Raw genomic sequence first — 27709 nt, forward strand, 5'->3', positions numbered from 1 at the left:
TCGTAAGCAAGGACATGATGAAACAGCCATTTGCAGCTTGAAGCGCTCGTCTCAAGCTTATGACATTGAGAAGACGTAGCGCCCAAAGTAATGCTGTTAGTAGCCGACTAGCCAATTGTACGATCGTACCACCAGAGCCACCGGAGACCGGAGCTTCCATCTGACCGGAGCTTCCGCGCAGAGGTTCAAGGGGTGAAACACTTCTGAGCCTCTAGTGCGAAGCCCTCCCTTCCGACCGCCGAGATCGCAGCGGTCGACCGGTCAGCGGGACCTCCGCAATTACTAGGGAAGCTCCAAATGCGACCAGTGATCAACCAACCATTGGAAGGTGAGCAGAAAGCTCACCCCCGTGCCCGTAGGGTATAAACTCCCGTAAGGGAACGCAGTGCCTGAAGTTGCCAGGACCGCTAATCGCAAGACCCAAGATCGTACGGCCGGATCCTGGCGGAGATCGGTCGCCGCCTGCCGGCGCCAGTCCGGTTCATGTCCGACTGGGAGCGGGCGCTGCAGGCGGCGGCCGCAGCAGTGTGGCCCAACAGCTCCATCAACGGCTGCTGGTTCCACTACGCCCAAGCCGTCCTCCGCCAGGTGCGATTGCCATAGTGAAAGAGCGGCACACTCACACGTCATGGGCACGTGGATGAAACATTTATCACACGTATTTGTACTTCGATGATGCATAAGGTGATGCGGGATGTACTTGCTCCGAGCTTGCGTTACATTGCACATAGGCTGTTCACACCACACCAATGGGACTATTCTCAGACCCTGGTCAAATGAAATGGTCGCAAGACAGGTACTACGTGACTAAAAACACTACGCCACCCTCTCCCATATATCTTCGCTTGTGTCGCACCGCACGGGGGCTCTGGACGTTAACTGAAGAAAATAAAGGGCATCTTCTGCCACATTTTCTCTTTCGTCGCCGAATACAGTGACGTGCGCGACAACGCGACTAAAAACACTAGGCCACCCTCTCCGATATATCCGTTCATATCTTCGTCAACCTGAGATGACCCTGGCAGCCAAGTTGAAGACTTTCCCCAGTTACCTTATGTTCCAACGACTTTCACCACTATACACGTTAACACAACATCAGTTGTAATGCGTGATGACACATTGCAACTTGGTATTGGTTGCGAACCCATCACGCGACCATTGAAATGCCTTGCATGCTTATCACCTTGACAGGAAACATCAAAGATTGCTAGCTTTACTTCACCGAGAATATCATCACTCGTTCAGGTGTTCTCATATGAGGTTTTGTTCGCTAAGTAGAGAACGTTTCCACGGATGGTGCAGGGGTACAAAAGTTGTTGTTCAAAACATTGAGAACGGGTGCTTTTTTGCGCTCAACGTACAGGAAACGTTTCCGCCTTGGCTAGTGAGAAAATGCTATAGGGACCAAACATCCGGAGTTCCTACGAATGCCGTGCGATGGCTGAGTGACTAGGCGTACGCGCGACCTTAGAAACAGTCGTCATCCGAACGTTCTGACCCTATCTTGTCAATGGCATATCAGGCGACATGGCCTGCTCGCCATCTACGAGAGGCCTCACTGGGAGTGCCCCTTTGCCAGTTGGGCTCGGAAGCTCCTGGTGCTGCCCCTGGTGCCCGCTCGCCACCTCCACGCGGCTTGGGAGCTTCTTCTGGACCCCAACGTGCCTGAGGTGACGGGAGTTGCGAAGTTGCGCCCTTTCACGTGGTCACTGCATTCTTGACCATTATGAGTTCTGACAACGATCCCACAGTCCGACAGCTCGCTTTACATAAATGTTTGATAATAATGAATATCTTTTCTATAATTACGATTCAGTTTGTATCACGTACACGTACGGGATTGGTTCATCATATAAAAGCAAATTCTCAGCACGTGCATACCTGTTTGTTACCAATAGTGTAGCTGCTTGAGCGTCATTGAAGCCATACAGTCCTGCTGAAGTTGGGGAAGAGCTGCCTGAAGCCGACCGCCTGTCAGTCCATGGCCTGGAACGGCGTACGAACAACGACGCAGAGTCGTTTTTTGCTAGGCTAGGTGCCAACATCCCCGCAGCCCACCCCAGCTTCTGGCAGTTCGTAGCCAAGGCCAACGACGTGAGTACTTCATGTTATGTCATGCCTGGATCTACGACTGTTTGTTAGAAATGATTATCGCATGTGATGAAAAGCTTAGAAATGTTGTACCTTAACACACTCGCTTGAAATGGCTGAATATCTCGGCCGAAATTCCTTATGCTTGGCATTTCACCCGTGCACTGATGAGGGCATATATCTTCTAACAACGCTTGCTATTATATCTTCAGAATGATTGTAGCTGTACAGATATCTACAATTTCTTTCTAAACACCATCTTGAAATGTGCCGTTACATTTATGGACACGGCTCATGGCCGTTAAACGGCCTTGATAGGTTTTTAATACATACGTTTGACCAAAAATGTCTTAAGAATCATGTTCGTCGGTAATGTGCTGTGGTATGGTTTCATTTTTCATATATATATATATATATATATATATATATATATATATATATATATGTATATATATATATATATGTATATATATATATATATATATATATATATATATATATATATATATATATATGTATATCTATCTATCTATCTATCTATATATACATTCCTACCCGGCGTTGCCACTACCTGAGCTGTATATTGTTCTCTGCTGGCATCAAATGCCACCGACCTTGTTGACCTGTACCCAGGTTTCAGTGCTATATCTCTCTAGTTACCGAATGTATGGATGGCATTCACTTATAAATTTGGTAACGTCCGGTTTTCAGCGGCAACGCCACTTTCTCCGAAAGTTCACCATTGGTCATTGTCCATTTGACCTTTATTTTGAAATGGTATCACAGGCGCCTAACTGGCATGAAGTGTTTGCTTTCATTCGTATTTGGACTTCAGCGGTTCCCTCATCTGCATGTGACTTGCGATAAAAGATCATCATGGACTGCCGTCCAACGTCGGCGTTGATAATCGGATTACCTGACAACTGGCTGGCCCGTGTCAAGCGCCGGCAGTCCGTGGTTATGGTGTGAACCAATATCGCAGCTTACCTAGTTAATCAGCTGTTGCATTGTGAACATAGTGACAATTCCCGCGTTATTGTATGCAGCTTAAAATAACCTGATAGCATCATGAGTTCGAACTCGGCTGAAACACGGCGTTCTAAAATTTGTTCAAAATTGTATTGACCACCTAAAACGTCCCATAGGTCTGTCCGATTCAGATATGCTCTGAAATGGTCTGGTCGACAGGTATGCTCATCTATCCCTGGTTTTAAGTTTGTGTGCAGTCCGTCAGTGCGTGGTTTGACCCTTATTCCTGATGCGTTTACAATGACAGGCCATCGCCAGCGCGAACAGGAACGCCAGGGCTGCAGAGCTCGGCGTCCTCCAGCCCCACGTTCGCGCGAGGCGGGAGCTGCGCGCTACGAACATCCGCCTGCGGATGCCGGCGGCGCAAGTAGACGCCGGCACCCGGACGGCAGCCAGCTATCTTGAGGCGGCGAAACATCTGTTCCGGCATCGCACAGCAGTGTTGCGAAATATCGAACTGCTTGGTGGCGACGAGCAAGTAAGTGTTACCAAGGCGTCCTCAATGCATTGCCTAACTAGGAGGCCAGCATTCTGCGATGAGTGATAGAGAGGTACCGTTGGCTTTGGGATTGTGGGACCTGCAGCCCTAGTAGTGTTATCACATGATCATTCCAGGAGCATGTCTTGGCGGCTTCATCCAGGTTACATTATAGTTTTTTTGCGCGCTCTTTTAGCTCATCTAACTATAGACCATTTTCAGACATTTGGTTGAATTCTAAAAGCGCTTAAACAACTTAGAGCCAAAGACACCAATTTACAGCGCGAGTTGGACCTCATGGGGACCCAATTGTGTCATCTTTTGAGGTAGCTATGTCCATGGCCTTAAATTCAAACAAGAACAAACAAGGCCAAACTAGATATTGATGGCAAAATATCCAGACGTCCTCAGACAACAAGCTTTAACCTAGATACGTTTTGAAACAAGAAATGACTTAAGGTCATGTGGGGTCACTGACACCTTGTTGTCGTCAGAAAGTCATTATGACAAAGAAATGGCATTGGCTGTGAAATGATGTTGTGAAAATTGTATTCTTGTGATTTGAATCCAGAATCGTATCACATTGTCCCAAACGGCGTGTTCGTCGAAGCAATATGATAATTTACATCAGTGGTCTCTCCTCAGCTTGATGACATAAAAACAAAGCATCCACGTGATCAAGGAAGTCACTGAGCGTCACAAATTTATGCATCCGGGTGAATCTTCCAACCAAAAAGTCGTTCGGTTTTAACTTAGCCTGGCCATTTATGCATGGACCAGTGGCACCCTACCTTAAACGGCATCCCTGTATATGTGAATTGAAGACAAAGGTTCGAATAATGCCACGCAGCACATTCCACGCGCCATCGATCGATTTGAAACCGGGACCAGGCTTCCAACCGAGCCGCCTCACCAGATGCCGCCACTTTTCTCACGATTTGTCGGCGCATTCCGGCGTGGCGGGCAAAGCATACTTTTAGCTTCTCGATTTTGAATTAACACGATCCAACGGGATGCGCGTGACGTATCACCCAACTGGTGTCATGGAAAATGAAGACCAGCAACCACAACTTTAAACAATTGAGGACCCGTTATTTTGCATACAACTTTGGCTAATACCATGACATTATTTGTAGCAATCTTTCGTATTCTCACAGGTGCTGTCATGAATATTATGGCAACATGGTGCCGTTACAGGTAGGCCAACCAGGAACGGAAGCGTACGTATTTCTCAGCCCCAACTTAAAGGCCTAGCCTTTTAAACTTACATCAGTGTCAACCAACCATTCAATGGCCTGCCGTCCATATCGTCGTCCCACTCGTTATTGCAATGAGCACATCAGTAGGGCTCCAGTTCATGCACGTACCGATGCGTGGATGTGCTGCCACGCATGCAGCGTAGTTGTCCATCGTGTATAGTTTCTCTTAAAAACACGGAATCATTTTCAGGCAGATGGTGAAGGCGCTCCGGACCTGCCCCCGGGAAGACAGGAGGTCGAGGAGGAGCCCTGGCCGTTGCCTGTAAGTCTGATCTCGCGAAGGAATGTTATCCTCAAACGTGCTTGACGTCACATCGAATACAAAACAAACCAGCCTGTTTCGACTTCAGCACGATTTGGTGAAGGAAAGACATATCATGGATGCCGCTGTGCCATGTCTCTTTGTTTTGAGCGTTGGCCCCAGGTCGCTGAGGGTAGGGTTCCTTAACAATGTAGTTTGGGTCTAAGTTCACAACCCGTGCCAATCGATGCTTGTTCCACCGGCCCCGACCTCAACAACCCATGTTGGTACGCGGGCTCGATTAACAATGTTTTCGTACCTCGGACTGAAAACGAAGTGCCACGGACGAGTCCTAGCATGCTGTCCAATGCCGCCACACTTTTGCCTTGTAACCAACCTGGCTTGCAAGTCGGTCGCGGAGCAATATTCTTATAGAACACAAGTGGGTGTTGATTTTAATATATGAGTCTAACGCGGCGAGATATTCTATACCGTGAGTGCAGTCAGCAGAAGCCCGTCCGCGCCGACTAGACAATTCGAGAAACTGTTTATTGCAATAACGGCACGTGGAGAACTGTTGCATGTTGAGTCGGTTTTCATTGTAGAAGGCGCACCATCTCTTTTTACTTCCGCACCTCAGAATGCAACCTGAATCAAATGATAAGGTCATGAAAAGATGTGACCTGCATATGCTTGAAATAGATTTGACTTGAAGACATCCAAGTCACGGAAGCATGGACCCAAGGACTAGAAATTTGGGGAACAGAGATATTTCAAAACAATACGTTAAAATGTGCCGCATTTAACTTTTGTGACAGTGCCAAACGTACACGCTCGGCGCTCAAGTTTGTCTGTTAGTCGCTTTTTGGAGCTTGGTGGTGGCATAATTATAGGTCACGGTTTCGGCTTCCATCTATACCTGCCTCACTTGATGCATGAAATACATTATTCAGTATGCGCTTTGTCCTTTGCATACCAAAATGAAGTCATACCACGTTTGAATCGTTTAACCGTCACGCTATGGGAGTTTGCTCACCTTTACCCTGGGAAGGGGAGGGGAAGCTCAGTTTGCTCACCTTCGCCCTGGGAAGGAGGGAGGGGGAAGCTCATAGGCCGTCCTTAGTATTTCAAAAACTAAGCAACGTACAGCGACAGAAACAGAACATTGGAGGACTTCACCAAATTTAATCATGTATGTGTGACCTGACAATAGCAAATGTGACCTTTCACAAGTTTCATCAGGTGACCTGCATCGAATTATTGCTTCTTATATATATATATATATATATATATAGAGAGAGAGAGAGAGAGAGAGAGAGAGAGAGAGAGAGAGAGAGAGAGAGAGAGAGAGAGAGAGAGAGAGAGAGAGAGAGAGAGAGAGAGAGAGAGATGGATAGATGGATAGATGGATAGATGGATAGATGGATAGATGTATGTATATATATATATATATATATATATATATATATATATATATATATATATATATATATATATATATATATATATATATATATACATATACATACATCTATCCATCTATCCATCTATCCATCTATATATATATATATATATATATATATATATATATATATATATCTCTCTCTCTCTCTCTCTCTCTCTCTCTCTCTCTCTCTCTCTCTCTCTCTCTCTCTCTCTCTCTCTCTCTCTCTCTCTCTATCTATCTATCTATCTATCTATCTATCCATCTATCTATCTATCTATCTATATCTATATCTATATCTATATAAATAAATATATATATATATATATATATATATATATATATATATCTGCATAGATTCTCGGCATTTGGCTGAGATCAAAGTGTAGTACTGCCGCCCCTCCCCTTGTCCTAGTGTTTTATTTTATCCGTGTATTTGTGTATTCACCGTATCACGAGATGTCCCCCTCCCCCCCCCCTTAAAGTTGTATGCCCACTGTGTGGGTGCAATTGATCCATATTTGTTCCGTGTATTGGTGCAATCGAATGACAGTCAAAACGAGATGCTGCCCCATTGCCTAAATTATGTTCCACTTATTCTCATCTATTCCGTGTGTTGGTGTATTCACGTGACAATGATCAAGACATTCGCACCTCCCTCCATTTTCTGCTAGCGGCGCGTGTGCACGTGCTGTACTGATTATTATTTGATCTGTGCATTAGTGTAATCATATGGAATCAACACGAGATGCTTCCCGTGACCCCGGACTGTGTAGCACTCCGGCGTGTAGCCCCCGCCCGTTCCCTGGGCTGGCCGGCCGGCTGTGGGTTTGCCACTTCCCTGCAATGTCCGTAGGTGTTGGGCAACTGCGGCCTTCTCGTGTAGTCGCAGTTTTGCCACCGGCTTTCCTCGTCTGGCGTCACGCCACGAGGCGACGCAATCTTGTGTCCTCGCCGCGGATTTGCCTTCTGGCTGCGGTGAGGTCGCCGACGGCCTAAGGCCTGCAATCCAGGGAGCATTGACGCGGCGGATGCGGCTCCCGCCGACAGCCTTCCCCCCGCCCCCCGCTCATGCCCACCATGGGCAGCGGGGTGAGCCACCGCTTCACTCCATTGGCGGCACGCTACACCGTACCGTGGCATTATGGAAGTATGGTTTTATTTATAAAACACTGTCGCGTGTAAATGCGCTGCAGACCTTGAGTGCATCCGTTTGTCTTTTTACCATTTCCTATAATGAAACATGACCTTTTATGAACACAAATCTGTTCTGATCAGCATCATATCTGATACGTCCCCTACATGGGGACCAAAATATTGAACACATTTTTGAACATTGGAGGGGTTTCTGGAGCTTACTTTCGCCCTGCCGTGGATGGCCGGGTTGGCCGGCCGACGTCATGTTACCAAAAGGGCGTGCCGTCAGGCTGGCAACATGAAACGCCAACGCATCCTATGGTTGTACAAGCCAACGCCATACAGGCCAAACACCTGACAATGACCAAGGACACCGGCTGTGCATATCAGTGTTGCACGTCCTGCGGCCAGATGTCGCTTTCGGGAGCGTGGCATTGACACATCGCCTTCGGGTCGTCCAATTGTAGGCTGTGTTCCCTGCACGGACACCGCAGCCGGAGGCCGCGCGGCCTTGCCGGCCTGGCGCCATTCCTCAGCTGCGCCAACACTGGGCACCTATTGATAGTGACGGTGTGCTGTCACGTGACCGATGTCTGGTCACGTCATCCGTGATCGCCAGTCGGGTGACGTGACGAACAACGCACTGGCGTCGTCGGCGCCGGCGACCGCTCCATGGGCGCAAACCGTCGGCGACCTCCGGTCACGTGCGAGTGCGCCGACGCAACCGCTGCGCGTCTCGACCAACGGAGATTGGGCGGACGACTCAAGTTGCAACAAGATGCGCTGAAGACATTGAGCACATCCGTTTGTCTTTTTACCATTTCCTACATTGAAACATAACCTTTGATGAATACAAATATGTTCTGATCAGCATCATATCTGATACGTCCCCTACATGGAGACCAGAATATTGAACTCATTTTTGAACATTGGCGGGGTTACTGGACTGGCGGGGTTCCCTTGCGATGCGCTGCCGTGGGTCGGTATCGAAACCCCTAATGTTTGTAACCACTAATGTATCGCAACGCGTAATGTATCAAAACCGCTAGTGCTTCATAACGCCAGATGCACGAAGCACCTAATGTGTCATAACCCCTAAGGTATCGTGACTCCTAATGTACCACAACACCTAATGTATCGCATCTCATAATGCATCGTATCTCCCAATGTGTCATAAGGCCTAACGTATTGTAATCCCTAATGCTCGTAGCCTTTAACGTAACACAACTCCTAATATATCATATTCCCTAAGGTATAACAACACCTAGTGTGTCATAACACCTAATGTGTCGTAAGACCCAACGCATCGTAATTCCTAACGATCGTAACCTCTAATGTAACACAACTCCTAATATATCATAACACATAATGTATCGTAAGACCTGGTGCATCAGAACCAGTGGGAACCAGGAAACAATATTAGGAACCAGGCACATGTCTGGTGGGGAGGCGTGACGGCGGCAGCCGGCAGCGCACAAACATTCAGCGGCGGCCCTACAGCAGAGCGGAGCACGTACTCCAACCCAGACTCTCCCCTCCCCCCCCCCCCATACACACATACCGGATCAAAATGTCGGCATTATGTGTCATTTTATCATCTCAGATAAAAATCACCTCAAAATGCCCCATCAGATGCAAAACATCTAAAAAAGGTGCATGATAACGCTTCGGATGCGAACACGCTTCACAGTGCTTTCACAGAAGACATGCAGGCGGCGCCACAAAAGTGGGCAGCGCCACCGTCTGGGTCCTAGGAGTGCGACGACAACGTGAGGTCCTGCGCTGTCGGCTAGATGGCGCTCTCAGTCAGTACCGAGCGCAAATTTGGTACTCAATATGCATCATGTTAATGTCACCAACTTTGCCTTTCGCCATTCTAAAGCTTCTGATTTGCTCATTTGTAAAATCAAATTGGCTGCATCATTACGGCAGTCCCAGCTGTCCAACAGCTTTCTGGTCACATTCAACTTGTTTTTCCTCCAACAGCAAGTGGCCAAGGTTTCCGCCCTTTCCATTTTGAATGTCTTTTTTTTCTTTCCATTTCCAATTTGAGTGTCGTCCGCATACTGCACAACGATAGCACCCTCTCCGATGAGTCCAAGGTTATCATGGTAGTCATCATGGTAGTCATCATGGTAGTCATCAAGGTCACCAAGGTAGTCATCATGAACGCAAAGTGGTATGATTTCTTCATACAACCTTTGTCTCTAAGCGATCGTGGCTTCGGCTATGGTGGCCGCGTTTGCAAGTTCATCCCGAAAAGCTCTAAATTTTGTCCACGATGTAGGACGAGGAACGACCAGGGGTCAAATACCTATTAACTCTTTCTTCATGACATTTTATCCTTTGCAGCATCGTCATTCGTAAGCGACGGACCTGAAACGACCGCCATCAAACAGCCAGTTCCTTGCGGTGCTACGCCTCTGAAGAGCTTTCTGAAGAGCTACGCCATGAGAAGCTTTCCTCTTTTGTGATGGGCATAGGCCAGGGACAAAACGAGCATTAAACGCGTTTCTGCTTGCCCAGCCCCTTTGACCCGTCACTTTGCGGCAATGCCAAGTATGCCAATGCCAAGTAATGCCAATGCCAAGCAATGCCAAGCAATGCCAAGTAGTTTTGACGTTGTTTTGGCGTGGGATCATTTTATTTGGATCCTCTTTACCGGTCTGCGGCAAAATTGTGAGCGTGAAGATATATCAAATAAAACAACTAAGATAATTGTGTTTCATCGCGGCCAGCAGAACGCGCGCCTTACGAGTCCAGAGCCCGATGTACTAAATTATGGCCTTTACAACCTGTACTGGTCGAACTTATACACATGTATCGTCGTTCATTTTTCTCACTTCTTAAAATGCTGGTTGAAGTAACACATTACTTCATAATATGATCATTCAGTTGAATTCGTGGGGTCAAATACCGTTGAATTAATGAGTGAGCAAAACAGCTTAAATTGTCGGTTAAAAAACAGATTTCTAATGCACTTCAACTCCTGCGTTAATGAGGCATGGCGTGTTACATGTGCTGTTGTCTGGAAAGATGCTACTTTTCACATTTCACCACGTGAAAACATGCTTGTAGCCCAGAAACTAGACATGTAAGGAAATCCGACTTTGGTGGCACTGATGGCAAAGTTCGCAGTTCAACAAATGCCGACGTCAATTTCTTTTAAACTGCCAGAAAGCCTCTGCTGCAATTTTGTTGTGGTGTCAGAGTCTGAAGTGACTACAAAACACACCTTGCGAGGCCAATGGGTGTGCTGCTTCACCGTATTAATGAGTTTCGCTGAAAAGTCACTGCAATTCGTCGATGTTCTTAGCATACACGTTGGAAATTGTTATTCACTCGTGGTTTCTCTGCCATTTTTCAAAGCAAGCACTTCGAGTAATGCATTTGATCTCTGCTATGGCTAATTTTTCTTGCCACAACAAACAAATGAATGAATGAAAGAATGAATGAATGAATGAAGGACGGCTGCCGGACGGACGCTGGCAACATACCGTGCCGACGCGTTCCTTCGTTTTATTACTACTTTTGATGATGCTCGCTGTCGACGATTGAGCAATCAACTGATGGCATTTTGGCGAAACGAATATGTGAAATTGCAACACTTTCGGTGCAACTGATCATTCACTGGGCAGGCAGCATAACGACAAACAGGCGGTAAATACTGACAATGAAAATGTGCACGTGGTAAAGTAGATGTCAACACTGTCCCTGCTACAGTTTTGACGATAGCATGTTGTATTCAGCGAAGTTTTTTGAAATGCCGACATTCCTGGCTCGCGCGACGATTTTCGGCGCAGCTGCGTGCCGCACGAACTCGTGTTGAGGCATGGACTGCCGACGGTACGTCTTTTGTTTGACATTTGGAAATTGGATTCGCGCCTCCACCCACTCTGGCTTCTGCGTTATGGTGTAAAACGCAAACAATCGTAACAACAGGCCAGGTCCATCTTGACCGCTTCTGTGCGCATGACATCAGACACGTGCGGCCACATGTCTGACGCCACACGATTTCCCGTTTAACATGCGCCCGGTTGGACGGTTGAATGCCCTTCATTTACATGTAGGGTCAATTTGACCCCCTAATATGTCAAGAATTAAGAGAGCTAGAAACATTAGATTCACAGGGTGTATTGGCTTGCACGTGAACTCACTTAGATTAAAGTTCCTGGGCCGTGAGTTTTTGGACAAATAGTGTCAAACAAGGTTCAACTCTAGGCTGGTCCCCAAACCGCCCCTGAGCCTAGACATCTGTTCTAAGCAAAAGGTCACCTGCTCGGCTACCGTCAGTGGCCTTGTTTGATCTTTTCAAGGTCATGGTGACCAAAATCATACAAAACTGCTTTGGGCTTTCATTTAAATAAGTAGCAAAGATTGCACTACGCAGCCCGTTCCCAACACAAAATGTTGCCCTGGGTTATTTAAGATCAGTGGCCTATTCTGATTTTAAAGAAGTTCATGAAAGATGCAAAATTCGGTTTCTGTCATCAGTAAACTCAAAATGAACACCAGAAACTACCTCATACAGCGAGCCCTAGAGTAATGAAACAGGTTAGCTTTGACCTTGGTCTCACGTTCATACGAAACCCTAGGTCAATGGAGTTTGTTCATTTAATTGCTGCATAGCCAAAGAAAGTATCTCGGAGATATGTGGCTTCGTCTACCACTCCGTTCTTGTATCCGTTCAAGTGACGGCTAAGTTTCTGGCACCAAAGGATCCGCTATTCAATTGTCTACAGCTATGCAAAATTTAGCGCGGCGACGCCGCGCCGTTCGGAAACCATTTCAGAAAACCTACGGGGGACAATTTGACCCCCACCCGAGCGCGTGTCAATTGTCTGCTGGGACGTGTCAATATCTTGTCGCTCCCTGCTTGCCAAGATGTGGCTGCTTGTTGGCTTTCTCGTCGGTCACATTTTTGGATCGCCCATGCAAAACCAACGGGTCCAAAACGGCCTTTCCACCACGTGCCACGCCCCAATCCCGGATGGACTCAAGCGGCCCGCGGTCTAGCCGTGGAAAACCGCCTCAGGCGTTTTTGATGGGCGTGTCGGTGACGCTTGGAGACGCAAATTTGGACACTTAACGTCGTGTCCAAACCTCGCTCGTCAGTGAACCACCGTTCGGTCCCGTGGGCGGCACTGCGCTAAACGGAACAGACAGACAAACACACACCCTAAGCAAATACTATATAGGCAAGTGCTTGCAGACTTATTTCACCAAGTGACGGGGTTCCACGAACGTATTCCACACCTTTCAGGATATTTCCTGGCCGACCCACATTCTGGCTGCCGGGATGCTTAATGGTAACCCAGTTTGATGTGCTGACTACCAAGGACTTAGGTCAGTCATGAGAAACCAAGTACATCAGCAAGGCAGTTTTTTTGTGCGACATCATGGGTTGAATCGTTTACAGCCTTGACCGGAGCTGGTGAGTGACAGCCCATTCCTTACTCACCGTTTTTATACGCGTCTGCGTGCTGGGAGGTGGCTATTTCAAATTGCTGAAGAAGTCCTGTAGCATCTGTTTCAAGAGCCAATCATAAGCATATGGGGATATCAATAACTCGAATCCGAGGGAAATGTTGCCATGGCGCTTACTGTTTCCATGCCATTCATAATGCGTCCAAGCTGGTGCAGCACAGCAAAGCAGCACCACGAAGTGATCCGGAGAACCATTGAGGCCCTCTCCTGTAATTGGCACACGCTCTGCTTGCTGTAGCAATGAGCGCGCTGAAAATCCGCTTCATTTATAGGTGCCTCTGATCTCAACCGTTGAAAATTATTCTACACGCGATATGAGTCGCTTGGCATTTCTCAGAGTAAGGATTTGGGTAATGCGTCTCATCGCCGCCATCTCACCTTTCTCGCCGCAACGACTGAGTGTCTGACGGCTGACGACTGGACGTCTGCAATTTGTGGCGGGCGCGAGCTCCGTCGTTTCAATTGAGATTCTTACCGGCGGCGGCCGAGCGATCGACCGATGGCATTTTGACGGCACACGAATGTGGGATTGCGGCTTTTTAGGTGGATCTAATATTTGGATGGGGCGGGGCACAAAATGGCAAACAATTAGGTTGCCAAAACAGGCAATGATTCCATGCATGCGGCGAAGTAAATTTCACCACGATCCCGGTTGTTTCCATTCGCCAGAAAGGCTCTGTGAGCTATAGCCGGGGTCCCATACCTTAACCTGCCGGGCTATTCTCGGTTGCTCATGAGCCCTCTACATTGGTATAGGGCGTTTCCAATTCTCTGTCAATTGCTTGCTTAGGGCCGTACACTTTTATCGGGGGCCATCTAATTGCCTGCTTGGGCACATTCAGACGGTCGGGGAACTTCCACACTGGGTTTTGGGTACATCTCTTCTGAATGGGGGTCTTTTCTGAATGGGGACTATCTGGTAACCTGCTCGGGCACATCCGATTGTTCGTGGGACAGTCCAGTAACAGGATCAGTAAGCACGAGCGATGACATAAAATAACGGTGGTCTCTGACCCAATTTCAAACCGGGGTCCGATTTCAAACCGATTTGTATCCGTTTTGGCTGGGGGACAGAAAGGACTGGTTAGCATCAGTGGGCGTGGGCATGGGCATGGGCATGGGCATGGGTTTTGCCATAAGTCGGGTTTTGACGTGTTTTTTACAGGATGGTGACGTCACTGATGCCGAGACTTCAATGCCGCTCGGCCGCTAGCTGTGGTGTGTACCGCTGCTGGACAGCCGGAAAATCCGAAATTTTCCAACAGATAATGAACAAACTCCTATGGGGGGAGGTGCATGCGATCAGCGAGGCGACTATGCAAAATTGAATGGCCAACATGTAGTATGAAAGCTTATGTCACTAGCCATTAGGTACACTGCAAGGGTATGAGAAGTGTGAACGGACACATGGCAATTATACGAGATAAAACGGCCAGAACGCCGGGCTCTCTTCGTATCAACAGTGAACAAGCTGCCCGCGGCGGGTGTATGTGGCCAGGTAGCCAGTCGCCTTTTTGGACCAGGCAGCCAGTCGCCTATTTGGATTAGGTAGCCAGTCGCGTATTTGGACCAGGGACCCAGTCGCCTATTTGGACCAGTAGCCAGTCGCCTATTTGGACCAGGGAGCCAGTCGCAACTTAACTCCGAATATGATGATGTACTTTGCAAGCTTATGCTTGCAAAGCACATCATTTATTTAACATTACCATAACGTCGGCGTTTAAATTACAAAACCTTACGCGAGACCTGCTGCAGAGATAGTGAGCTGAGATATCGTACTGCCTTTATAACGATAGCGAAGGAACTGCCGAAATTAGGTGCATAATAATGTCAAGCTCCGAATATGCAGAATTTCATGTAGAGCATGATTGTGCGCCAATTGGAAGTGCCCAGCGGTAATAATATAATCAGGGTAAGCGAAAAATATAGCAGAAAATGCTGCAGCAGACGACAGACTTGTCACGGTCCCCACTCACTCGCACCACTGGAGGTGGCACGACCATGGGGACTGAGGCAGTGTAAAATCGCAGAGCGTTGAAACGGCTGGCCGTATGAATGGAGTGCTCCACATTTGTGTAGACTTTTGAACTCAAGCAGCCATCTGGAAGATCATTCGATGAAGTTCACAGCCCTGTCCTTGAGACGTAAGCCGCTCTGGTTTCTGAACTACACGCCCACGAAGATGTACACACTATTTCGGGGAGATTAGTTCAAGGTCATCCAGGTATCCATGATGCTAGCATAGCGTCATTTACGTAGTGCTATTCCACTGGCAGTACGGCAATCAATGCGAGGAAAATAATATTATTGAGTTGTCTACATCTGGCGTTCGTGAGTACGCTTTCCATATATAACGCCCATCAATCGGTTCTCAATCAAAGGTGTGCGAGGTGCAATGACGTAATCAGACATTGACGTATTTAGTAGCATGTTTACTTAACAGAGAAGCTGTGTTGTCTTCAGCGGGTTTTCCACTTAAAAGTATACTAACAGCTCTTGCATGTCACTGGGTCACCTGGACCCCCAAAAACACCAAGGGAATCCAATTTCTAGGGAATCGCTCAATCTGATCGAACAACGTAATGTTAGACGAAGCCATGCATCTCTGAGATGCTTTCTTAGGCAACACAACAAGCGAATGAAGAAATCACACTGACCTTAGGTCAGGTATAAAGATCAGACCAAGTTCAAAACCAACTTGTTTTATTACCTTAGCGCTTGCTGTATGAAGTAGCTCCTGGTGCTCCTTTCGAATTGATTGATAACACGAACTGCATTATACACTTTTCATGGATTTCCTTGAAGCCAGAATAGGTCATTGACCTAGAATGACTCAGTTCAACATTTCGTTTTTAGGAACATATTGCCTAGCGTAATCCTTGTCGTTTATTCAACTGCAAAACTCAGAGCGGTCCTGTACCATTTTGATCACCGTGACGTTCAAAAAGTTCAAACAAGGTCATTGACCTTAGATGAACATGTGACCCTTTGCTTAGAACGGGTTTCTAAGTTCTAGGGGCCCTTTGGAGATTAACCTGCCATTTGACCTTGTTTGACCTTATTTGTCCCGAAGGTCATGTCCTAGGAACCTCAAGCCTCGACCTTAGTGAGTTTACGCACAGGTTAACACACCCTGGGAATTTGGTTTCTCTAGATCACTTAGCTACTGAAATCTCCGGGGGTTAAATTGCCCCCCACACCACCCGAGGAAAGGGTATCCAATCAACCACCCGGGCGCGTGATAAAGTATACGTATATAAAGTATATATATATATATATATATATATATATATATATATATATATATATATATATACATAAGGTATGCTATTAAAGTATATAGTATGGAGTTATAGATGTGAGTTAGCTTATTCCAGAAAACTTAACGTTCGCCTCAATGCCATCAAATGCGAAACTACATTCCGTTTGAGTACATATGAGCTATTCACAGAGGCCCTGTTCTCAAAGGAATGCGGTGAAAACTTTTTAAGAACTTTTAAAAACTTTTCAGCGTTTATCTTCTAACTACACACTTGTCATCAGTGATTTCAGTTGTTTGTTATTGCGATATCAGTAACCATTATGTTGACACATTAATATTATTTCATTAAAATTAGCAGTTTAGCTCACTATACCAATGGTTCGTGTTTTTATGGACAAGCATGTTTCAATATATCTCCGGTGAACGGTCACGACCATCGCTCAGCCGCAGCGCGACACCTGCGCCTGAGTATTGCTGTAGTCTGATCGTCTGCATTGACCGCGTCACGACCGGACTATCCGCGTGGTTTGCGTCGGTGTGCTTTGTTGCCCCGCACGTCGGGGGGTTGCGGGGCGGCGCGGCGCACCCGGTCGCACGTCGGCCGATGCGCAACTGCATGCGGAGTCATGAGCATCGTTAAATGAAACAATTGGCGTAGAAGACAGCTTGTCTAAATCGCGCGAGAAACTAAATACGTTATCAACCCCTCTCATCTTGCCATCACACTGTAATTTCTGGAACACTGTCAGAAACATGATCGGACTTTTTACTGAACATGCATCCCATTTCGAACCATGGTCGTGTCCTGGGCGTTGTCTGGACGCATTATGGTTACTCCTGGCTGCTTGAAGCCACGTAGCAGCCGTCGGCGTGCTGTGCTGGGGCCATGACTGGATCGCGCCTTTCCGGCTTTAAGCGTGACCGTGTACCTTTTGACACAGTCGGTCCGCCCTGCCGTTGAGCTAGGGCCGCTCTTAATGCCATCGAATGAGAACAAAAGACGGCGCGGGCCGTCCGCCGGCTGCCCCTGCGGAGGACGCCATCGGGCTATTAGGTCAGTAGAAGCGGTCATGCAGGTCTGTCACAGGCTGCCTCGTCATATCCGCTAAGCCATTAAGCTCAACTGTTGGCAGCCTGTGAGCCCCGATTATGCCTTGGCCGTACCGGGTGGCGGCGTACGCGGCCTCCCTCCATCAAACCAGCTAGTATGCCTACGTAAGTAGGCTGCCACACCCATGGCTTGTCACCCTGACGCAGTGGCGCGTCTGCCTTAAGGCCCCATCCTGCCAAAGTGCACTGAGGTCCCACGCTGCCAAACTGCGCCTAACACCAAGCATGCCATCAGCTGACCGATTTATGTGCGAAAGGATCGCACTAGGGACTCTTCGCGCGCTTTTGGCGTCACCAGTGTACCGCCAGGCGACATCATCGACCAGTCGTATCGGTGCCGCTCTTCCCAATTTCAGCTGTGAAAAGTGGGACGGCCGGTGGTCTGTGGATCCCTCCAGGCAACCACCGTCCCCAATAACCAGCAGCGACCCCAGCTTGGCCGTGGCGAACTCCAGCAAACTCCGTGAACACTCTGTCACCTGGTTGTAGAGTCATGCCCAGAGAACTGTTGTGTTTTTTGTGCAAGGTGCTGGATTGCATCTGTAGCAAGATTTCATCATTCTCAACGATGTCATCACAGTATGAAGTAGCTCACACTAGCGTAAGTCGCCGCTGGCTGCAATTTAGATATTTTAATTCGGTTGGTATCTGAAACACGCTCATCACGCCTGGGGCTGCTGACAACTTGCTGTTTAGCCGTCATCGTTTTGAGCAGCCATTGGCATAAGACCATGTTTGAAGTGCTGGGATGTTGGAGCTTGAATGATTGGCGATTTCTCTTGCTTTTAGTTAGCAGAATATATATGCATATACATATATATATATATATATATATATATATATATATATATATAATATATATATATATATAATATATATGTGGTGTGTGTGTGTGTGTGTGTGTGTGTGTGTGTGTGTGTGTGTGTGTGTGTGTGTGTGTGTGTTGTGGTGTGTGTGTGTGTGTGTGTGTGTGTGTGTGTGTGTGTGTGTGTGTGTGTGTGTGTGTGTGTGTGTGTGTGGTGTGTGTGTGTGTGTGTGTGTGTGTGTGTGTGTGTGTGTGTGTGTGTGGTGTGTGTGTGTGTGTGTGTGGTGTGTGTGTGTGTGTGTGTGTGTGTGTGGTGTGTGTGTGTGTGTGTGTGTGTGTGTGTGTGTGTGTGTGTGTGTGTGTGTGTGTGTGGTGTGGTGTGTGTGTGTGTGTGTGTGTGTGGTGTGTGTGTGTGTGTGTGTGTGTGTGTGTGTGTGTGTACATATATGATATTCAACTGGAGAATTTCCCGTACTCATTTCCCTTTCTCGCGTCTTAATGTTGACAGAATAGTGAGATACTGCATAATCACGCGGTGTAGATATTGTAGATATTCTACATAGCAGCTGACTGGACGCCATTGCTTGAATTAGGTACGATATGTTTCGCCCTAGATAACTCTAATATTCCATTTGATGTCCATTGTGGACATTGGCCCAGACTATGGAAACCATTGTAAAACACAGATGACATCATTATCAGCGGTATACTGGCACGGTGCTGAGTCATAACGGTACCACGGCGAGCTTTTGCGGCCTAGCTCTCTACCTGACGTGGACGGGACAGGCTGCACGCATATCTAAAAAAGGTGCGTCTATTTGACGTCAGCACTTGCCTGGATACCTGCACGTCAGCACTGCGGTGCCGGAAATGGGTGCTTTCGAGGACTGCAGCGCCGCGGTCGGTGGCAATGGTCGCAACTTGATAGCCACAAAACTGCTGGGGGTGGGCGATACGCTGATAAAACTGGTCGAGAGGGTCGTAGACGGCAATAGGGCTGTCTGGGGAGGCCGTTGCATGACGCGTCACAGCTTACGTTGAAGGCGAACTGGCAGGCTCAACGGGCGTTAATGGCGGATCAGTCGTTACAGCTCGTCGTGGTGAAGATACGCCCGCTGCAGTACTGGTGGCGCAGGCCGGTTGTCACAAGTAGTGACGGAAACCAGTGGTGCACACCGCTGGTGTTGGTGATGGGCACGCTGCCACAGTTAGTGTTGGTGACGGGTCCCTATCACACTTGGTGTAGGTGGTGAGCACGCCGCCACAGTTGGTGTTGATGACGGGCCCGCCGCCACAGTCGGTGCAGGTGACGGGCCCGCTACCACAGTCGGTGCAGGTGACGGGCCCGCTACCACAGTCGGTGCAGGTGACGGGCCCGCTACCACAGCTGGTGTAGGTGACGGACCCGCTACCACAGCTGGTGTAGGTGACCAGCCTGGCATGGTACCGAAAGATCCTGCAAGAACCAAGACCCTGCATAACATTGTGCCAAGAGGTTCAGTAAGAACCAAGAGCTAGACTGGTACATTTTGGAGTTCGGCAAGGACCAAGATAAAGCGGAGGATAAAGCTGAGGTCCATCAAGAATCAACCCGATATGGCCTCAGCAGTCACAAACACAGGTGATCGCAAGCTTCCATGACAGTATCTTAGCAAAAACACCAGAGAGCACGTGCCATAACACGCAACACAACGGTAGAATCTGACCCAACCTGAACTAAACTATTTCGTCAGCTGTTTTGTTTGTATTCCTTCTGGTTAAGGTAAAGTAAGGTAAGGTAAGTTCCGTTACATGTCCGCAGGGGCTGGGCCACCTGAGGTGCTCCATAGGTTCCATTCCATAAGATAGCGTTATAATCTGCTGTATTCATGCGATCTATGATTCAAAATACATTTTACAATACAAAATCCATTTTGATCGCGTTATGCAGCTTAAACGTCAGCTGCAGTTTTTGCTCTGGTCATTACATTTGACATGGACTTATGCTATGAGCTGTGACTCACTCGCGCGCGCGATCTGCACCGTTCACGCCGGCAATTATTCCGATTACCACCACAATGGCTAGCACACATCACGTGCACTGTCATTGTTGACGCAGGCACATCGGTGTACGGTACACGTCACTTGACCGGCCGCCGCCGGCCAATGCGCCGCAGATGGGCTCTGCTGGCGCGCGCTCTACAGCGTTCACGCCAGCAATCGTTTGGGTTTATACCACCATGGACAATGGCATGCACTGCGAACTTATGACATGCACTGTGACTTACGCACGCGCGCGATATGCACCGTTCACACCGGCAATTGTTCCGACTCACACTAAAAGGAATGACGTACATCGTGCGCACTGTCAGTGTTGACGCAAGCACATCAGTCGAGGGTACACGTCACGTGACCGGCCGCCGCCGGCCATTGCCGTCGCAGATGGGCTCCGCTGGCGCGCGAACTGCACCGTTCACACCGGCAATGGCTCGGATTTACACCACAATGAACAATGTCATGCGCTGTGACACACACACGCGCGCGATCTGCACCGTTCACGCCGGCAATCGTTCGGATTTACATGATGAACAATGGCATGTAGTGCGAATTTTTTTACATATACGGTACAACATGAAGTGCACTGCACAGTAAAAGTGCACTAATCAAAGGACGTTGCAGTTTTGAGGGTGGTAACAGGTATCACACTGGGGGGGGGGGGGGGGGGGGGGTGCTGCCACTGCCGCGGTCGCGTTCACTGCCGCAGGACCTCTCGGTAAACCACGTTGCGCGTGACTGGCATTTCGATGCCGGCAAAGCTGCCCGCATGAGACATGAAAACATACAGCTGCCCGTGTGTGAACACGGGGGCGGGCATTGCGGGCATCCTGTTGTCATTGCGAACGCCACGCTCACGTCACGTCACACACAGCGTGCCGATGATCGAGTTGGGTGCGTCGAGATTACGCATGAGGAGGACTGGCGCGCCGGCCTTGAGCCGGATACAATGTGCCGGCGTGCCAGAAAGCTCGATGCCGTTAAGAACCTCGGTGGCCAACGGCACCGCGCCAGGGTCGGACATACTATCTACGCTCGTGTACACGTGCCCCGGCCCCGGCGGACGGTCAATGACGTGGTCATTGATTCTTTTGACGCCGGCATTGAACACGGTGAGGATGGCCCGCTCTTCGAACCACTCTGTGTCGCCAATGTTTTGCGACAGGTCGGGGTAAATCCAGGCTGCCAACTCAGCCAAGGACCGCGCCGAGCTGCGCACCGCCGGTAGCAGCACAACATGGTCCTCTGTGTAGGGGCACAGGGGCAGCTGGCTGGACCCCAGCCGGCAGAGAAAACGGGTGTACTCACCCGCCTCGGCGTCCCCCTGCAGCTGCGCGCGCATATTGGTGCGCAGCGTGAGGCACGTCACGTGCTGCCACAGGGGAGACGACTTGAGACACGCGTCAACAATGTGACACCTGCCACCGCCCCTGACAACCGCTCACGCACGTGGCGCAGCGCCGCGTCGACGGCCTTCACTGCCCGCCGGTGCACCATTGCCGCCTCATCTCACACCAGCAGCACGCAGCGTCTGAAATCGTCGGCGGCCGGTGAGCTGTTGCGCAGGTCGCAGGTGGACGCGTCGTGCAGGTGGAGTGGGATGCTGAAGCGACAGTGGGCAGTCATGCCGCCATCCAGGAGGCTGGCGGCGATGCCGGACGACGCCACGGCGATGGCCTTGCCGCCGGCGCCTGGCGCCGGCGACGCCGTGGTCCTAGGTGGCGGTGGTGGCGGAGGACCCATAGACGGGCCTCTCTGCGAGTCGGAGTGGCCTGAGGGAGCTTCCACACGCTTTCGGGGGGGGGGGGGGACTACCTCCCCCGTGGGAGCAGGTCCGGGGCCCGCACCTCACAGCCGACTGGCTGCCTTCGCCATCTTCTGCTCCTAAAGGCATGTACACTCTGCCTAGCGCGTCCGTCTCTCCGCCTCATGGCGCTTAAGGTTGTCCAGTTTTCGGCCCATCGTGCCACTCAGTGTTGTAGGACGTGATGCTCCTGGGGAGGACGGCTGTGAAGCCGGTGATCTCGTGCTTACCGGCAAAGACCGGGAAGTTCGGCCCCGGCGGACTACGGTCCACTCACTGCTTTCCGCCGGTGTGGGGTGAGGCGGCGAGGTAACAACTGGCGAGCTGGCCTATGTCTCAGAGGGGCCACAGGGTGCCATCGAGAAGGGGGACGATGTTGCCGATGCTGTGGCGTGCACCTGAGACGCCGGTACAATCGACAGCCCGAACGATGTAAGCAGTTTACTGAACTGCGTTCCAGTCATCTGGTCTAAGGAGATCTCAGGTGGGACAGGATCCTTAGTCGCTGTGGCATATGATGTCTTAGGGTGGCTCAGTTCATACAAATCCCTTGCTTCCCGAAATGAAATGTTCTTCCCGGCTTTCAGTGCGATGATCTCCTTGTGTCTGGCTTACGCCGGGCATGCACGATCGAAACTTAAGTGAGGTTTCTGGTTCTTCCTACAGTTCACACACCATCGGTTCGCTGCAGTGCACTGATCACTCGGGTGCTCCGGTGAAGCACACTTACCACATGCTGGCTGGTTGCAGCAGAAGTCCTTTGTATGTCCAAACATTTGGCACTTAAAACATCTCATGGGGTTCGGCATAAAAAGAAGCACCTTCACCTTCACATAGCCTACTTACTTCAGATGGTATGTCAGGACGATTAAAAGCCAGCGCAATGTTGTTCGTGGGGACCAGCTCCGCACCCCTGCGCACCTTGATGCGGCGAGCATATGTCACCCCGAACTCAGCGAGACCGTCGACTATTTCCTCATCACTGACATCTCTCAGGTCAAAACAGTTGATGATACCCTTTGACGAGTTCTTTGTCCTATGGACCTCCACAGACATCGCCACTGACATGTCCTTTTGCCCCTCCGCATCCCGCACACAGTACACAAATATATCCGAGGTCCTGGCCCGTTCCGCCTCCTCTCCGTTCTGGAACTCAACATCGATTCCACCGTCCTCGAGCTTATCGCATCGGAACACTATTCAAGTCTTACGTGTTCTGTCTGCCCAGACCAGACACGAGCGCTGTGAGACGGCAACTGTATTAACCCGCGAGGCGAGCGGGCGGCGCCGACCCCGGCGGGCGGCGCCCCAGGCAGTACTCCGCCAGTCGGGGCAGCGGCGTACCAAGGTGCAGCAGCACTGCCGGCGCGAGCAGGGGCGGCCTCAGGCGCACGCCAGTAACATCATGATACAAGCACCTTTCCAAACTGATCACACCCATTTCGCCTTTGAAAGCTTAAGAAAATCAAGATTCGAGGGGTAGGCGCTGACGCACTACCACCTGTAGCCTCAGTCCGCCCCTCTTTCGGGGTGCAGGTGTTTTTTTTAGATGAAAGTTGTCATGCATGTAACAGTTTAGCGTGCGACACCGAGGCTCCACACCCACCTCGGAGCCCAACTGGGGGACGACCCACTCACCCAGGGGGTGGTGGTGCCGCCAGGGCTACCCCGGCGCTACACGGGGCGAACGATGCCTCCCACACGGCCAGGTGTAACCGGGGAGACCCCTCCCCGTCCTGACCGGGGTTCAGCGCCGCCGCCCCTTAGCGGTAGCGGGCCCGTCCTTGACCCCTTAAGCCGCTGCGCGCGGCCAGGCGCCCCAAGCGGAGACCCGCACAGACCACCCAGCACTCAAGCAAGGAGCACCCAACCGCAACGCGAGCGACAAGTCGCTAGACCCGTGTGGGGCCCCACGGGCCCCCCACGCCCCCGGATATCCTGGCCAAAGTGGAGTGTTGGGACGCACTGTGACTGACCCGCACGACGCGCCCCTCGGCCACCAGAATCCGATCAACCCGGGGACGTGGGCGAGGGGGCACGGGGGCTGGCTTGGAGCGCCGGCCGGCTGCGGCAGGCAGACGTCGGCCAGCATCTGGCCGCTGAGGCGGCGCAGATGACGACCGATGAGGCGCAGGGTCGCGTGGTAGATGAGCCGCATGCCAGGCTCGTGTTCGGTGTATTGGGTGTTCCCGCTACTGCCGTCGGCTTCGTCGATGCCTTCGGTGTCGCCGACGCCGCCGCCGCCGCCCACCCGCGACAGCCGGTGGCGCACGTCCTCGGACATGGCGTGCCGGAAGGTGCGCCACAGCCGCAGCAGATCGCAGCTGGCACGGTCTTCGACGCCAATCACGGTGAGCAGCCGCCGCAGCTGGCGGGGGAGGGCGACGACGGCCGCCTCCTCCATGGCCCGGTGCCAGTGCTGGCCGTTTTCCAGCAAGCCGTGTACCGAGCCTGTACCCATGAAGGTGGCGCTCACCTGGCCATCCACCGTGCGCAGCTCCTCGTAGGAGCGCGGCCCACGCACGTTGTGGAGGAGCAGGCGCAGGAAGAACGCCTCCCCGGCGCGCGGGCTGGCGGTGTAGACGCGGCCGATGGCTTCAGCGGCGAAGATGCCGGCAACGTCCAGCGTGCCTCGGCGGCGCCGACGCCAGCACCGGGCTCCCGTCTGCCACGTGTAGTAGCGCGGCACATTGTGGCAGAGCAGAGTCCGGGCAAACTCGTCCTCCGCGCACCGCTTGAAGAGGCCAGTGGGCTTGGTGTCGGCGCCAGCGTTCTCCGTCACTTGACGCGGGCTGTTGACGCGGGCGCGGAAGCGCAGCGGTTGGTCGTCGCCGCTCAGGTGGACGGAAAGCTGTTGCGCTGGCGGCTGGTGCCTGTGGACAGGGTAGCCGAAATGCCGCCACGCCATCTCCACGGCGTTCAGGTAGCGGCCCTGCTGGTAGGTGGCGATCTCGTCCACCACCTCGTCCCCAGCCGACACCCAGAACATCACCTGGTCTCCGCCCTTGGTGACATACTTGATGACGTACCGTATGCACGTGACGGCGTGGGTGATGATCTCCATGTTGACATGGTTGCAAAACGCGTTTTTCAATATGTCGCTTGTGCTCCAGAATGTCGTGAAATATGATGAACCAACCGGAATCTGTCAGCGCTACTGTTCACGTTGTTTACATTAGTTGCCTAGAAACGCATGTATGAAGATACCTGCCAGAGGTGATAGTGGTGATCCAGCGCGGCCATATATTTACGAAATCTCTACACAGTAGTGTACGCGGGGGCGGCCGGAGGAGAAGGGGGGGGGGGGGGGGGGTAGAGACTGGGGAGTGTGCCCCCCTCCTCACAGACGCATCAAGTCCGAGGGGCCCTATGTACCAGTCGCGACCAGCGATCAATAAACCTATGGAGGGGTCCGAAGGTCTAACCAGGGGTCGTAATGGCTGGGAATAACCGACAAAGGCCCGCAAGATGGGCCCTGAAATGCCAGCTGAAGGGAATCATGCGTCGATCAGGCTCCAGAGAGAGGAGGAATCGGCCCGAGCTCTGAATGCGCCTCTGGGGGTTTCTGGGGTAACCACCAATACTGAACAAAGGACTCCGCGTCGGTCCGGGCGCTCCCCATTGCCTGTTAAATTTCAAGTCACTCTAAGGCAAGGTAAAGCAAGAAAATGTATTTGATCTGCGGCGGGCTAAATTCAGTGGTTATGAGCATGACGTAAAAACTTGACATTTACCCCAATAGCAAATCCGGCATGCGTTCTCGCAGAGCCTTTCAGCACGAATGGTGCATTTGCTTACCGAGAATAAGTCAAAAGTACCGAGAATATGTCAAATAAGTGACCCGTTATGACGCCGACGTCACGTGGATTGAATCCTTCAGACTGAACTTACGTGCTTTAGGCTTTTGATTGCAGAAGCAAATAAGCCTACTCTTTAAATATCCTAAAAAACTGCTTTTCTAGTCAGTGACATGGTGACAAACCATAATATCACTGAAAGCGTGGCAAGAGCCGGCACCAATGGGTTGAAATTCAACCAATGCACAGTGATGACCGCGTATTTTGCAAGTATGCAACCGGTTTTTAAATATTGTAGCGTGGACTGGACGAGGACGGCCAGTTCTCGCACGGCGCGGGGCGATCGAGTGCAGCATAAGTTTCTTATTTGTTTACAATTTACGGGCGAACAGCGCCTCTGTCTTATGTCAGCCTTCTCCATCATTTCAAAATTATGTCACTGGCAGCACGATTTGCTCTTTCTGGGAAACATCTTTCAAAGTAAAGTGGACTCTCCAATCTTGCTCAGCTGTTTCTTCTCCTTGTACCGCCTCGATCGACCCGCAGCCAATCTTTGTTTGCTGTACTTCGCGCTCCTGTGCAGACACCACGGAACGGTCTGTTCGGCAGACTGTGAAGCGTAATGAATACCTTTTTCGATAGCAACACCTGGGCGAATATTTTTCATGACAGCTCTGGTTATTTCTAGAGCTCCAGTCATCAACTATGTTTAACTCTCTGGCAACTTCGCTTAGCTTTAAGACACGTCAGCCATTGTTTCTTTTCATACTACCGTGTAATGTGCATCTGTTGTATTTCAATTAAACGGCTTTGCTTGTTAGGTTAGTGCTGATGGGTTGGCGATAAGAGAAAACACAGAAAGATAGAAAGAAGGAAGTAAAAAGGCGAGTAGGCTCTACGCTCAGCCATATCCTTACGGATGGCAGACGTCAGCTTTACGTGGCAGCTCATGGCCCCTTACGGCAAGAGGCTCATGGCAAGAGGCAGCTCATGCCCATGTTCGGGGGGGGGGGGGGCGGGCGGGCGGAAGCGTCACAACTGAATAGGAAAGTACACGCCTGCATCGAAATTTTTTGTTCCATGTGACCATCATTAGGCTGTACCCTTCGCACTTACGACAGAAGCGAGATTACAGATTATTATTTTTTTTTCAAAATGCTTGTCGTTTTTTTCATGTTGTCATTGGGGTTTTCGTCACTTAAGCATGTTGCCATTTTCCTATGTGGTCATTTATTCAAATAAGAGACTGAAAGGAACCCACATTTGCTACACCATCCCAAATGAGGAGTGGTATAGTGTAGCAAAGGCAGCCAATGAGGAGGGGGAACACGTTTCTTTTCACTCGTCCCTTTCGCACTCAGGCCGCCCTCGGCTGGCAGCCTTCTCTTCTCGGGCAACAAATTGCAAACAGTGCGAGAACATCCTCAGGTTTGTTCACACCGTGCATAACCATATCGCCAGATGCCCTGACCTGGCCTCATTGCAATCACAAATGCGTATCAATGAGGACAAATCTCTCCACTCGTCCGTTTCGTGTTCGCGCCGCCCACGGCGGGCAGCCACCTCTGCTCGTGCACCGATTGGCAAAAGGTCAGAGAACTTCATCAGCTTTGTTCACGTTAAGTATCATCCAATCAGCAGATGCGCTGATCTGACCACATTGCAATCACAAATGCGCATCAACGAAGACGAATCTCTCCACTCCTCCGCTTCGCACTCGGGCATCCTTCA

General features: G+C 50.4%; 1 protein-coding gene across 1 annotated transcript; it reads right to left on the reverse strand.

Moving 5' to 3' along the window:
* Positions 1 to 21236: 21236 nt before the first annotated feature.
* Positions 21237 to 25245, reverse strand: LOC119089403 (uncharacterized). Its single transcript, XM_037212070.1, has 4 exons — positions 24658 to 25245; positions 24378 to 24549; positions 21893 to 22068; positions 21237 to 21749 (listed from the first exon to the last, which is right to left on the reverse strand). The coding sequence occupies exons 1-4, from the start codon at positions 25243 to 25245 to the stop codon at positions 21237 to 21239; spliced, it is 1449 nt and encodes a 482-aa protein (XP_037067965.1).
* Between the last annotated feature and the right edge of the window lie 2464 nt (positions 25246 to 27709).

Source organism: Pollicipes pollicipes, unplaced genomic scaffold, assembly GCF_011947565.3.
Source record: "Pollicipes pollicipes isolate AB1234 unplaced genomic scaffold, Ppol_2.1 Scaffold_3087;HRSCAF=3621_pilon_pilon_pilon, whole genome shotgun sequence".
Taxonomy (NCBI): Eukaryota; Metazoa; Arthropoda; class Thecostraca; order Pollicipedomorpha; family Pollicipedidae; genus Pollicipes; species Pollicipes pollicipes.